This window comes from Callorhinus ursinus, unplaced genomic scaffold (assembly GCF_003265705.2).
Source record: "Callorhinus ursinus isolate GAN/ISIS: 27379988/994484 unplaced genomic scaffold, GSC_fseal_2.0 scaffold4, whole genome shotgun sequence".
NCBI classification, from domain to species: Eukaryota; Metazoa; Chordata; class Mammalia; order Carnivora; family Otariidae; genus Callorhinus; species Callorhinus ursinus.
This window is the reverse complement of record NW_027397066.1, coordinates 38,692,080-38,706,252: the sequence shown is the minus strand read 5'-3', so window position 1 is coordinate 38,706,252 and position 14,173 is coordinate 38,692,080. Positions and strand designations below refer to the sequence as shown.

Below are 14,173 nucleotides of genomic sequence, written 5' to 3'. Positions count from 1 at the left end.
AGGGTGGGATTATTCATTTATTTTGGCTTACATAATAATGGAGGCTGGAAGTTCAAGATCTGTAGGATAAGACAACAGACTGGAAACCTGGAATGAGTTACAGTTTGAGTCTGAAAGTAGGCTGCTGGCAGAATTCCCTCTTCCTATGGGGAGGTCAGTCTTTTTTCTATTATGGCCTTCAGCTGATTGGGTGAGACCCATCCACATTTTGGAGGGTAATCTCCTTTACTGAAAGTCTGATTTAAATGTTGACCTCATCTAAAAGATACTTTCACAAAAGCATCTAGAACAATGTTTGACTGAATATCTGTGTAATGTAGCCAAGCCAAGTTGACACATAAAATTAACCATCATACCACTCTTATAAAATGTTGTTTGATTTTTCTATGAAGTATTTCAGGGATACCAAAAAATATATATGATAGCTAGTCTTCCAAGATGGCCATCCAAGAACCATGTCTCCCAGCAATGTTATCTTTGTGTATGTCCTCTGCACATATCTGGTTTGTTCCTGTCTTGATCAGTAGAAAGCAGTAGTGGAGGCACTCCGTAACTTCCAAGACTTATTATTCTTAAGAAATCTTACAGCTTCAGCCTAATTCTTGAAATGTTTGTTTTGGAGAAGCCAGCTGCATGTTGTCAGGAGTCCAAGCTAATTAAGTGGGAAGCCAGAGATAGAAACAGAAAGAGAGTTAGAGACAGAGAGAGAGACAGAGAGATATCCAGCCAACCTTCCCAACTGTTCCAGAAGTCCCAGCTAAGGAGCCAGTCATGTGAAGCAATAAGCTATCTTCAATGGCCAGCTCAGTCAAACCTTCAGATGACTACTGTGCCAGCCCCATCTACCTGCAACAAGGTGAGGCATCTCTAGGGACAACCACTAGATGAGCCTGGTCAAACCATGGACACAGAGATCATCATAAATTGCTGTCTTAAGCTAGCAAGTTTTGTAATAGTTTGTTATACAGCAGTAGATCTTCAGAACAGTAAAAAAAGTAATATAATGAACACCCAAGTCCCTACCACCAGATTTGTCAATATTTAAGATTTTGTCATATTTGTTCTATTACTTAAATAATTGAAGTAGCCAATTTCCTTTCCCTATTTCATTCCTCTTTCTTGCTCCCCAGTGATACCCATTAACTTTAATTTGGTGTTTATTTTTTCATGTGGGTTATGTATCACTGCATATATACCCATAAGCAAGTACATTATTTTTCATGTTTTAAATTTTGTATGGGTGATACTTGACTGAAGGTATTATTCTGCCACTTGCTTATTTTATGTATCTTACATTCTTGACATATACTTGATTTCCTTAATTTTAATCATTTCATAGTACTCCATTTATACCATAATACAGTGTATCCATTTCCCTGTTAAAGGACATTTAATTTGTTGCTATTTTCCACTATTACAAACAATATACCACTTTTCAGTTGCCTCCTTGCAAATATGTTTGAGAGTTTCTATGGGCTATAAAACAGGCATGAGATGGCATAATCAGGTTCAACTTTAATTATTGCCAAATGGCTTTCCAAGTTAGTTGTATTAGTCCTGTATAACTCTTGAAACAAAACAACACAGATAGAGAAAGACAAATACTGAATGAATTCCCTGATATGTGGAATCCAAAAAAGCTGAACTCATAGAAACAAAATAGAAAGGTTGTTGCCAGAGGCTGAAGGTGGGGGAAATGGGGTGATGTTGGCCAAAGGGTATAAACTTTCAATTGTTTGTAAGATGAATAAGTTCCAGGGATCTAAAGTATAGCATATTGACTATAATCGACAATTCTGTAATATGTGCTTGAAATTCGCTAAAAGATGAGATCTTTTTTTGTTGTTGTTCTTTTGGTTATTTTTTTTATTTATTTGACAGAGAGAGAGAGAGATTGAGAGCAGAAGCAGGGGGAGCAGGAGAGGGAGAAGCAGGCTCCCGCTGATCAGGGAACCCATGTGGGGCTCAATCTCAGGACCCTGAGATCGTGACCTGAGCCGAAGGCAGATGCTTAACCTACTGAGCCACCCAGGTGCCCCAAGAGAGTAGATCTTAAGTGTTTTCATCACACATACACAAAAAAGGTAACTATGTGAGGTGATCAATGTATTAACTAACATTGTGGTGATCATTTCAGAATGTATGTATATATCAAATAAAACAACAACAACAAAATTACATTGTATCCAAGTAGTTCTCCAGGGAAATAGAATAAAATCTTGACCTCCCTATTTTTTGGTCCATCATGTACGAATTACTTCGCATATTTATGCTTCAGTTTATTTATAAAAAGAAAAATAATATCTAACCATAAATATTTTTTCTGACAATTTAAATGAAGTTAGCTATTAATACAGGACAATTGCTATTATTATACTAAAGATTATCATCATCATCATCATTATTACTACTGATATAAGCATGTCAAAAATGCCTATAATTATGGCTTAATGAATGTTAAAACTCACTGCATGTATATTACTCTAATTTTGTTTTAAATATAGTTGAAGGAAGATCACCATGGTTATGCACTAAATTGTGCCTCCCTTCCCAACCAAAATCTTAAGTTGAAGTCATAACTCCCAGAACCTCGGAATGTGACTGTATTTGGAAATAGGGATTTTTAAAAGGTCATTAAGTTGAAATGAGAATTTTAGGGTGAACCCTGATCCACCAGGACTGGTGTCCTTTTAAGGAAACTTGAACACAAACATGCATGCATACAGAGAAAAGACCATGAGAAGACAGAGTGAGAAGAGTACCATCAATAAGCCTAGGAAACAGGCCTCAGAAAAAGCAACCAGCTGACACCTTGATCCTGGAGCCTCCAGTGTGAGAAAATTAACTTAGAGTGTTTAAGGGGAAAAAAATTATTTGTCATAAGATAGACACTTGGCAGCAAATTTAACAAGTTTAATTTGGGGCACTATGGATAACCCATGAATTTCCCTTCCTAATCATTACTATTAGATGCTGAAAAAAAATCTGTCACTTGATAGTAGTATTTTTTTTTCCAGAAACTTTGAAAATACACACACGTACACAAATACAATTAAGGGAAATAATTACTGGAAAAGAAAAACAGGTTGAACTCTTTCGAATTCATTTCATCACCACCCCAAATTTTTGTGTACCAAGCTAGTTGGGTGTTTGATAAATTGACAATAGATGCCTTCAATAAGGACCTTCAAGGGAGACTCAAGATCTACATAATAGTCTATGGAAACTGGCAATGAATAAGGTTATCAAACGGGATAGAGATGTTTTTACACTTTAGTTACAAATGTTTTTCCCCTGTTTGATTGATTGTTCTATTATCTATGTCATCTTTTATATTAAAACACTAGCTTGTACTACAGTTGTCCATAGCCTTTGAAAATCTGATGAAAGTTATGAAAAGCCTCACAGAAAAATGCACATTGTTACCTGAATATAAAGTTTTGTATTAATTTTTAGGGCATTTCAGAGGCATGTGGACTCTGAAGTGCCCATCCTAAGACTTCAGGAGTAGGGCAATCTATGTTATTTGCATCCCACCATATCAGAGATAAGCCTTTGTGATAAATTTATAATATGTGGCTGGCTTAACATGATGATGTTTGGGGGTTATGCACTTGAACCCAATTCAAATTCTATTAAACAGAGCAATGAGAAAATTTTATTAACCTTAAATAAGGAAAACAAACTGAAGGTTGGTGGAGTGGTGGGGGGTGGGAGGGATGGGGTGGCTGGGTGATAGACACTGGGGAGGGTATGTGCTATGGTGAGCGCTGTGAATTGTACAAGACTGCTGAATCACAGATCTGTACCTCTGAAACAAATAATACATTATATGTTAAAAAGAAGAAGAAGATAGCAGGAGGGAAGAATGAAGGGGGGGAGTAGGAGGGGGAGACGAACCATGAGAGACTATGGACTCTGAGAAACAAACTGAGGGTTCTAGAGGGGAGGAGGGTGGGGGGATGGGTTAGCCTGGTGATGGGTATTAAAGAGGGCACGTACTGCATGGAGCACTGGGTGTTACAGGCAAACAAGGAATCATGGAACACTACATCAAAAACTAATGATGTAATGTATGGTGATTAGCATAACATAATAAAATGAAAATAAATAAATAAGGAAATAATAGGTATCATTTTAACACATTCATATTTCTGCACAGTTATATACAGGCAATCAGAAGAAATCACTGACAATCTGAGTCGTAATGGATGGAAGTTTATATAAAAAATCATAGCATACTTAATGATATTTGTAACTTCAGTAAGTTGTATTTTTTTTTATGTTGGAGTTACTTTAAATTCATAGTAACAAAAATACATTTTTTAAAGATTTCAGACAGTAACACCCAACATACAACTTCTTTTTCTTATTATTATTTTGTTATGTTAATCACCATACATTACATCATTAGTTTTTGATGTAGTGTTCCATGATTCATTGTTTGCGTATAACACCCAGTGCTCCATGCAGAACGTGCCCTCTTTAATACCCATCACCGGGCTAACCCATCCTCCCACCACCCTCCCCTCTAGAACCCTCAGTTTGTTTTTCAGTGTCCATCATCTCTCATGGTTCATCTCCCCCTCCGATTTCCCCCCTTCATTCTTCCCCTCCTGCTATCTTCTTTTTTTTAACATATAATGTATTATTTGTTTCAGAGGTACAGGTCTGTGATTCATCAGTCTTGTACAATTCACAGCACTCACCATAGCACATACCCTCCCCAATGTCTATCACCCAGCACCCCAACCCTCCCACCCTCCACCACTCCAGCAACCCTCAGTTTGTTTCCTGAGATTAAGAATTCCTCAGATCAGTGAGATCATATGATATATGTCTTTCTCTGATTGACTTATTTCGCTCAGCGTAACACCCTCCAGTTCTATCCACGTCATTGCAAATGGCAAGATTTCATTCCTTTTGATGGCTGCATAATATTCCATTGTATATATATACCACATCTTCTTTATCCATTCATTTGTCAATGGACACTTTGGCTCTGTCCATAGTTTGGCTATTGTGGACATTGCTGCTATAAATATCGGGGTGCACGTACCCCTTCGGATCCCTACATTTGTATCTTTGGGGTAAATACCCAGTAGTGCAATTGCTGGATCATATGGTAGCTCTATTTTCAACTTTTTGAGGAAACTCCATACTGTTTTCCAGAGTGGTTGCACCAGCTTGCATTCCCACCAACAGTGTAGGAGGGTTCCCCTTTCTCCGCATCCCCGCCAACATCTGTCGTTTTCTGACTTGTTAATTTTAGCCATTCTGAGGGGTGTGAGGTGGTATCTCATTGAGGTTTTGATTTGGATTTCCCTGATGCTGAGTGATGCTGAGCACTTTTTCATATGTCTCCAACATATAACTTCTTTAAGTAATATCAAGCATAACATAAATGAAAGGCTGTGACATAAAATAAAATGATATATCTCTACTATTATCTTCAGTTTTCCTTACATACTATACACCAGTTAACAAAAGTATAATTGGAAGTAGCCACACTGAAAGGTGGAATCTTCTCTTTATACCTTTGAAGGTATTAGTTTCACATATTTAAAATTAGAATTTTAAAAATAATTTTTTTAAAGATTTTTATTTATTTATTTGACAGAGACAGAGAGAGACACAGCGAGAGAGGGAACACAAGCAGGGGGCGTGGGAGAGGGAGAAGCAGGCTTCCCGCTGAGCAGGGAGCCAGATGCGGGGCTCGATCCCAGGACCCCGGGATCATGACCTGAGCCGAAGGCAGACGCTTAATGACTGAGCCACCCAGGCACCCCAGAATTTTAAAAATAATTTATCTTTAACAATAATTAAACCTCTTTTCCCAAAGCCATTATTTTTTGTGTGTGTATATATATACATATATATATATATATATATAGGAGGTATTTGTATATATATTATATACACATATATAATATTTTAAATGGATATTGTAAGAAAAATAGAAAATTCTGATTTGGGTTCTAGCAGGTATAGGAAAGCGTTAAGACTGGAGAAATAATATATGTGATATAATAATAATGTGATGTATTATCAGCTTTTCTGTGGAGAATTATGAAAACAAATGCTTTCATGGCATATATGGGAGTACACTAATATTTTCACTTTTTTTTTTCCCTAAGAGAGTAAGCTTGAATTTCATCCAAATTAATTAGGATGGATCTGGGAGTAAGCAATTATTAATTTGTTTAATTGTTCATTCAATAAATATTTATTATCTTTGTACTATGTGCCATGTATTATAATAAGAGAAAAAATAAATACAGATAAATAATAATTATCCAGCTGAGACCCTCAAGGGATCTTTTAGAGAAGAATGATACCTATGGGATTAAGATGAAGTGTAATAGACACTATGAAGGAAACAATATAGAATATCATGGAAGTACATACCTCTGCTATTATGTACTTCTGGCAATCAGAAAGGTTTCCCCTTTGCAAAGAAAATTTTAATCAGGATATTGAAACAAACAAGCCAAAATAAACAAAACCCTAAAATTCCCTTGGTTTGACTGTTTTCATATCAAATCAGCCCACCAGTCGACAAAATTTGAACAAACCATGGAAGTTCTAAACAGAATATAGTTATTGGTGGTGATAGTTTCCAGGGAAACTTTTGGAAATTACTTAGGTCATTGGTCCATCATATGCAACTTTCCACATGCATCACTATTAATGTGAAAGACACCTTTCCCCCAGAAAACCAATAATTAATGTTTTAAAAAGTCTTTTGAAAGTGCTTATCTCTGTTCAACAAAACGCTAAAGATGTAGTGTTTAGTGTTTCCTTTCAATTCATTAGTGAACTAAGAGGTGTTCCCCTTCATTTTGTCTTCCCATCCCTCTCCACCCCTCCAAACACACCTCACATTTTGTCTTTCTTCTGTCTCTCTCCTCTTCCTCTCCCCAGCCAACCTTTCCTTCTTCCTAAAGTGGTCAACCTTTGGAAGTCAGTGAGCTCTATTATAAAAGAGCGTCCAGTGTCACAAAAGGAGAAAGGGATTTTGACCAGATGTCCCTTGCCTTCACCTTCCCTCTCCTCTTCAGCAATGGATGGAGCAGCAAAGCTGAGAGTGTGTGCCAGGTAGGAACGAGTATAGTAAATGAATTTGGTATCTTTACAGCAACAGCTTGGCAAATGCGTTGAGTACAGAATGAAGCTCAAGGCCACATTCTAAGTTTGGCGAGAGTCTGTCCAGTGAATTGCAGCCCCTCTTAGGAGGAAGAATCTTCTTTGTTTTCCCGCGCCCCCCCCCCCCGCACACCTCCCCCTCTCCAAGCACCTGAAGGGAAGAGTCCCAAAATTTGTTTCTGTCCATACTTGATCCCTGGTCCTCACCACGGTCTCCCATCCCCATGCCCAGCCATTCCAGTCATCCAGCTCCTTCTCCACCTCCAGTCTTGAAAATGGGTACAAAACAGGTCCTCGAACAACCAGCCTAAGGAGAGCGGAACTTCATTGGTGAAATCCAAATCCCAGCAGGAAGGAAGGGGGGTCAGGAGGGGAAAAAAGTGAAGGCAAAGCAATGCTGTGGGCAGGGACCCACTGGGGTTGGGGATGGCGGTCGTGGAGGGGGGCCAGAGTTAAAGGTTGGAAAGAACTTGCTCAGCCTTTCGGTGCAAGCGCGCCAATGTTAACCTCGGAAGCCTCACGGTGCGGGCACGAAAGGGTGTTGAGCGGTATACATAGCTCTCCATACACATTGGGAGCTCAGCGAGAAAAGGAGGGGGCGATGGAAGGCAGGTTCCGCCTCCCCCTGGCCCGCGTGCACACAAGCGCCCACCGCGGCTCGGGCTGGCTGAGCGCGGGCGAGTGTGAGCGCGGGCGAGTGTGAGCGCGAGTGTGCGCACGCCGCGGAGAGCCTCTGCCCTCGCCTCGCACCCTGCTCAGGGCATCTTGAGAGCCTGGAAACGTGAACAGGCTTAAAGTATGGCATGTTGCAAAGATGGTTTCTGCCAAGAAGGTACCCGCGATCGCTACGTCCTCCCGGGTCAGTTTCGCCCTCCTGCACTTCCTGTGCCTGGCGGCTTGGTGAGTTCCCCGGGGTCCTGAGGGACAAGGGTGGAGAAGTGGCCAGCTCCGGGCCCCCGCCGGCCGCCGCCCCTCCCGGGGCAAACCAGACCCTCCTGTCTCCGCTGTAAGGTCAGGGGCCGCACCTGGGCTTTTCTGTGACGGAGTAGACGCGGAAAGCAGAAGGGGCACCCGGTGCAAGAAGAGTATGGGTATTGGGCTGCGTGTGCACAGGGTGCGCCTTTCCTGACCATTTCTCTATCCCCCATCCTTCAGACCTGCCTCCTTCTGCTTGGGGCAAGAGACTCTTTCCCTAGAAGATAAACCTGTTTCCACCTGTTCTGTGATTGATTCTTAAAACAACCCCTTCTGCGTTTTTTGTTTTTTTTTGTTTGGTTTTGTCTTTTTTTTTTTTTTTTTTTTTTTTTGCATTCGCAGTTTAAACGAATCCCCAGGACAGAACCAAAAAGAGGAGAAATTATGCCCGGAAAATTTTACCCGCATCCTGGACAGCTTACTCGATGGTTATGACAACAGGCTGCGTCCTGGATTTGGGGGTATGAACGATTTCAAATGCTCAAGTGTGTCCTGTCTGTCCCTCTCTCCGTCTGCCTGTCTGTGTATCATTAGGTATGCTTCGAGTGGAAAAATGAAAAATCTTTCTCTCAATCTCTCTCCCTCTCTCGCTCCCTCCCCCCTCCTTTGATGAGACCTCTGACAAGAAGACCGCCCCCACCAGTACTTTCCCATCTCCCTGCCGACTCAGAAGCTTTGCCTCTCCCCCACACTAATTACCTTCCGGGACCTGACTACTGGGTGGGGGAGGTTGGAGGGAAAGAATCAAAAATGGGAACTTGGGGCTCGGTTGCCCAGCTGCGCCCTGAGAGTGGACTTCCCCTGCACCTGGCCACTTTGCTCAGAGCAGGTTGCACTTGAGGCAACTGATCCTAAGTCCCTTGTCCTCCCACGTGGTATCTGTCCCTTTGCCAAAACCTCGACACTGTGTTCTACCTAGGACATGAATCTGGGGCATGAAGCTGCCTGCTCTGCTAGAGAACCCAGTCCTTTCCTGTTCTCTTCCACAGTGGGATGAATTTTTACTTTGTTTGGGGAGATGGCATTTACCTCCTTCCTAAGACTTTGGAGTCAGAGGTGTTTCAGCTTTATTTCTTCCTTAAGTATTTATAATGACTATAATAGAGGCACATCCATTAGCAGTACTGTTGCTATTTTGCATATTCATATTCCCTTTGCTTATATAATGAGAATTTATGTGGCAAGCATTGTGCTAGGCACCATGTTCGCAGAATCTCAAGATATAATTCCTACCCTCCAACACCCGCTCAGTCCATTTCAGAGAGAACACATGACTTCACCCCAAGTGTCAGCTCAGGTCTTCTGACTACCAAGTCCATGTTCTTTCCAGCTACACTGAGCTAGTTATCCACTGGGAAACGAGTTGAACAAGATGCAGGCTCTATCTTAAAGGAATCTCTAGTCATAGTAGTAGTAACAAGAATAACCACTAATATTTTATTTATTTATTTGAATTTTCATATATACCAGGCGTTTTATAGCCATTACTGAGAGTAAGCTCTTACTATCCCCATTTTACAGATGAAGAAATTGAGGCTTGGGAAGTTAAGTAATCAGTTCGAGTTCACAGTTGGTAAGTGGCATGGGCAGGATGTGAAACCAGGTCAGGTTGTATATTTCAGAGACAAACCCATGAAGGCTGAGAGGACATCAGATGCTATGTAGCGAGCATCACATGATATTAGCAGCGCAGGGCACGTTAAGCTTCCTATTGAGAGCGTATAGGAGATAGGAGGAGGAGAGCATGGAGAAAGGGAGAGGGAGCAAGAGAGTCCCGTGAAAGAGGGCAGAATTAGACATGGTCTCAAGTTTGAAAGAATTATCAGAAGTAAAATAGACTTGGAGGAGAGAGTGGAACTGGATGATTTTTTGGAGTCTGATTAGTCTGGTTCTTCTCATTTAACAAATGAGGACACTGAAGATTGGAAATGGAAAGTCATTTATACAGGAACACATAGCATATTAATGGTTGGCTGGAATCAGGTCTTCTGATTCCAACTTTTCTTCTGGATTTTATTGAGAAGGTTATAGGGGGTCATTGAGGGTGTTAATTGAGTTTTCGCATGTTGACAGTGATAAATCTGGATGAGAAGGATGAAAGATTCTCCTAGTTCTTCTCACATTGCCTCTCCAGCAGTAGGATGCTCAGCACGGCATTTGCCTTCATGCGAATCTGAAAAGAGGTTTCCTTGCAGAAGTGAATCATTTATCAATGCACGATCTTTCACAAGTGACTGGGAAATTATCACTTTATATCCAAAAAAAGAATTCTGTGGAGAATATTTCAGATGATGTGATATCATTGAAGACCATATTATATCAATAAAAGAGAACTTATCTGCCCATAAAGGTTTTAAACATGACATTTTAAGTAAGGAAAAAAATAACAAAAATATCAAATCACGTGAGTTTAAATATTTATTAGAGCATTGATATACCTGAACATAAATTAAGGTGAAAAATTATAACTGAGATGATATGGTTTTATTATTAAATGATGAAAGTTAAAGTAATATCTGCCCAGGTGGTTATAATACAAATGTAACTCAAAAAGAAGAGGGAATCCATTGTAGATGCATCCTTTATACCAACTACCCTCTCCCATAATATTATATAGACAGTAAAATGAATGAAATCCATCCATGTAAGCCATTACTAGATTTTGGCTAGCTGCAGTACTGCTGAAATGTCTCAAAGGCATTATTAGTCATACTACTTCTCACTGCCAAGTGATCTGCATTACCCACCTGGAGATACTTTTATAGCTTTTTGGGAAGACGTTGAATTCACCTTACTTCAAGTGTTAGCAGTTGCTTAATCATTAAAAATTTACTATATCACACAATTTTTTTTGGCTATGCTCATAAATATTTGTGGTAAAGGTGATTCGTTTTTTAGGAATGGGTCATTCTCTGTAAATGCATAGCATACCAAATGTGACAGGGGGACTAGTAATTCTCACCCGCAGAAACCATGCAATCTGTTTACAGGATGTTATAAATGAGCATCACTGAAGATAATAAGAAAACTCATTCTTAGCACAGACTCTTGGATACCACAAGTTTGGTCCCTTCTTGACATTTCAATACTTTGTGGAAAGTTTGGTATTTTAAAAATAAAATGAAAACAATTCAGATTTTGACCAGTGTGCTATAAATACAGATTTACTTCCTGGTTCCTTTAATCCTACTTCTGCTCTTTGTAGAGCATTTACTTTATATCTGTTTATACAACTTAGCTGTGTTCCATTTAAAATAAAGCTAAAAGCAAAGATTTGAATTGAAATTGGATGGTTTGTGATTGCTCAGTAGGCCGGCAGGGGTTGGAATAGATTTGGAAACTAAATTACATATTTTTAACTCCGCCGCACAGCTTGCAACAGGGAAGGAAAAGGAACTGAAATCGTTCTCTTCTTTTCATCCCTCCAGGGTCTCCTCTCCCTTGTCTCCCACGTTCTCCCATTGGGGAAGAAAAGGGGAAAAGGTGAGGGGAGAAGGAAGGAAGCATGGTGAGAGAAGCCAGATTGGGTCTTTTGAAGGGTATAGTTCTTTTGGCCTCTGACAAATCAGTCTGCTGTCATCCTGAAGTAGCTTGCACCTTCAGAAGTGGCATACAAGTGAGCCCTTCCACAAAGGAGCTAGAAAATCATTCCCCTGTACTCTTAGCCACTTTCAACACTGTTCTACATCATCTTAAAAATGCATAGCTAAGGTATTAACCACCAGGAGATAGCTTAGGAAGCCAGCCCTTCACCACTTCCATTTGTTGAAGGATTATGCAACCCTTGTACATTTCAATCTTTTGAGGCACATGAGCTAGAATAACAAATACTTCAAGTAATGATAATTGCCTTAGATCATCTTCCACAACCTCCCTGAAATGGGAACAGACCATTAGGTCAGTTTTGCAAGGTTGCTCGCCACCATAAGCCGGGACTTCACGTTAGTGGTGTCCTCTACAGTTTGGAAACCTTTTTGCATACAATGTTTAATAAGATTCTCATAACAACACGAAGAGATAAGCAAGGTGGGCATCATCCCTATGTTAGAGGGGAGGCTGAGAAAAGTTCCAATGAATTGCTCAAGAACTCTAAAACTACTAATAGGCAACTAATAGACTAGGCAGCTGGTCTGTTGCTACATCCACTTCTAAAGTTTTCTTACATCCTTCTGTTAACCAAGAGTGAAATTTTCATTAACATACCTTCTTGTTCCTAAGTAGGTTATTAAAATAAGCAAAACTACATTTCCCCCAAAGGAGTGAAATAACGCTTATTCTAAAGCTTTAATAACATTTTAAAATGGAAAAGCAAATATGGAGGAGTATATACACTTAGGTAAATTTGGAATAATTTTCCCACACAAATAAAAATATCCTTGCAAAATTTTCAAATGATCTATATCCTAACCTAAAATTACATTAATGCACTAACCATGTGCTAGCCTTATTAACTGAATGTCTACAGAGAATAGATTTTTTAAAATATGTAGACAAAAAGAACACAAGTCCACAGGGCAACAGAAAAATAAAGCTTCATTCTCTTTTGATTTGTCACTGTCATTTATGCATTCATTTATTGAACCAACAGATATTGATACCACTATGTATCAGGAACAATGTGAGGTTGTAAAGATATTCTGAATCAGACACAGGCCCTTGTGAACTTTACAGCTAAGCAGTGTAGAGAGATACAAATAACAAAGAAACAAATAACAAAATATTAAAGATAATGCTGTGGAACAATCTAATAGCATGCTAAAATAGAGAAAACTGAGTAAAGGATCTATTTCAGATACGGTGGTGAAGAAAATCTTGTAAGTTGAGCCCTAAAGGGGACAGATGTGGAAAAGGTAAGCAAAAATTGTTCTCAGGCAGGAAAAAAATAAAAAGAAAAAGCAAGTTTAAGGATTCTAAGGTAGATGGTAAGTTAGTGTGATTCAGACAGTGAAGGGAGTCTGGTGAAAGGAATTCTGGGAAGGTAGTAAGAAAACAAGAGGAAGGATCTCACAGGACTAGCTTCTTGTGGTAAGCGGAGGCCAGAGCAGTCAGGGCCTTTTGTAATTTTAGTGAACCTGGGCGCCATTGTAGGTTTTTTAGGTGGGGGGAATGGCTTGGTGTGACTCAGATTGTAACGTGATCCCTTTGGCCGCTGCATAATAAAAAGAAAGACTTAGATATAGAGGTTGAGCCATATTGGAAGCAAGGAGACCAGTGAAAAAGTTTTTTCTGGGGTGGGGGGGTTCTCTTCATTAAGTTAATGGTGCTTGTTATAAGGTGGTAAATGTAGTAAAGATAGATTTAAGTGGAAAAATTGAGATATATTTTGGAGGTATAATTCAACAAAAAATTGGTGATGGATTTCATATGGGTGGTAAAGGAAAGGGAGAAGTAAAACATGACTCCTGGATTTTTATTTTGAGAAAATGGGTAGAGGATGGCTCTCTTTAAATTAGAGAGAAGGGGAGGGAGGGAGAAGAGAGAGGGGGTGAAATCAAGAAGTCAGGTGCGGAGACGTTAAGAGTGTTAAAATACATATATGGAGTCCTTTTGGTTGTACATACTTGGATATCAGACAAGAGTTTTATCTGGAGATATACAAGAGAGTCACCAGCATATAACGCTATGAGAATGAGAATAGATGCCTAGAGAAGAGCATAGAAAGGGCAAGGAGCCCAGAGCCAAGCCTCAAGGAACATTAACAACTGAGGAAGGGGCAGAAAATGTAGACTTGTCCGAGGAGGATGACTGTGATAGAGGTGGGCACTCGGAGCGTGTGAAGTTCTAGAAGTCAGGAGAGTGGAATGTCTTAGGAAGGAGGGATGAGAAGCCTCTCAAATTCTTCTAAGATTAAGTTATATAAGGCTGGCCACGTGGAGATGTTTCATTTCATTCACTTTTCATCAACTCTTTATTAATCATATAATATGTGCCAGGCACTATTCTAGGATGGCGCCGGGAAGTGCATTAGTAAACAAAAGAGATGCCGTTCCCTGCCTTCATGAGCTGACAGTTTAGTGAAAGACAGAAAATGAGCAACAAAGATAAGTAAAAT

At 39.8% G+C, this 14,173-nt stretch overlaps 1 protein-coding gene across 7 annotated transcripts in view; it reads left to right on the top strand.

Annotated features, from left to right (window-relative positions):
* Positions 1-7,689: 7,689 nt before the first annotated feature.
* GABRA4 (gamma-aminobutyric acid type A receptor subunit alpha4) overlaps positions 7,690-14,173 on the top strand; it is a 67,981-nt gene continuing 61,497 nt past the window's right edge. For 6 of the 7 annotated variants that reach the window (XR_012377905.1, XR_012377904.1, XM_073891609.1 and 3 more), the window contains exons 1-2: positions 7,692-8,046; positions 8,464-8,582. Coding sequence is in view for 5 of the 7 variants with exons in the window: in XM_073891609.1 (XP_073747710.1) it covers positions 7,961-8,046; positions 8,464-8,582 (205 nt within the window). In the remaining 2 variants the exon portion in view is untranslated. Of the gene's footprint in view, positions 8,047-8,463; positions 8,583-14,173 lie in introns of all 7 variants that reach the window. The other variant, XM_073891612.1, reaches the window with a different exon arrangement.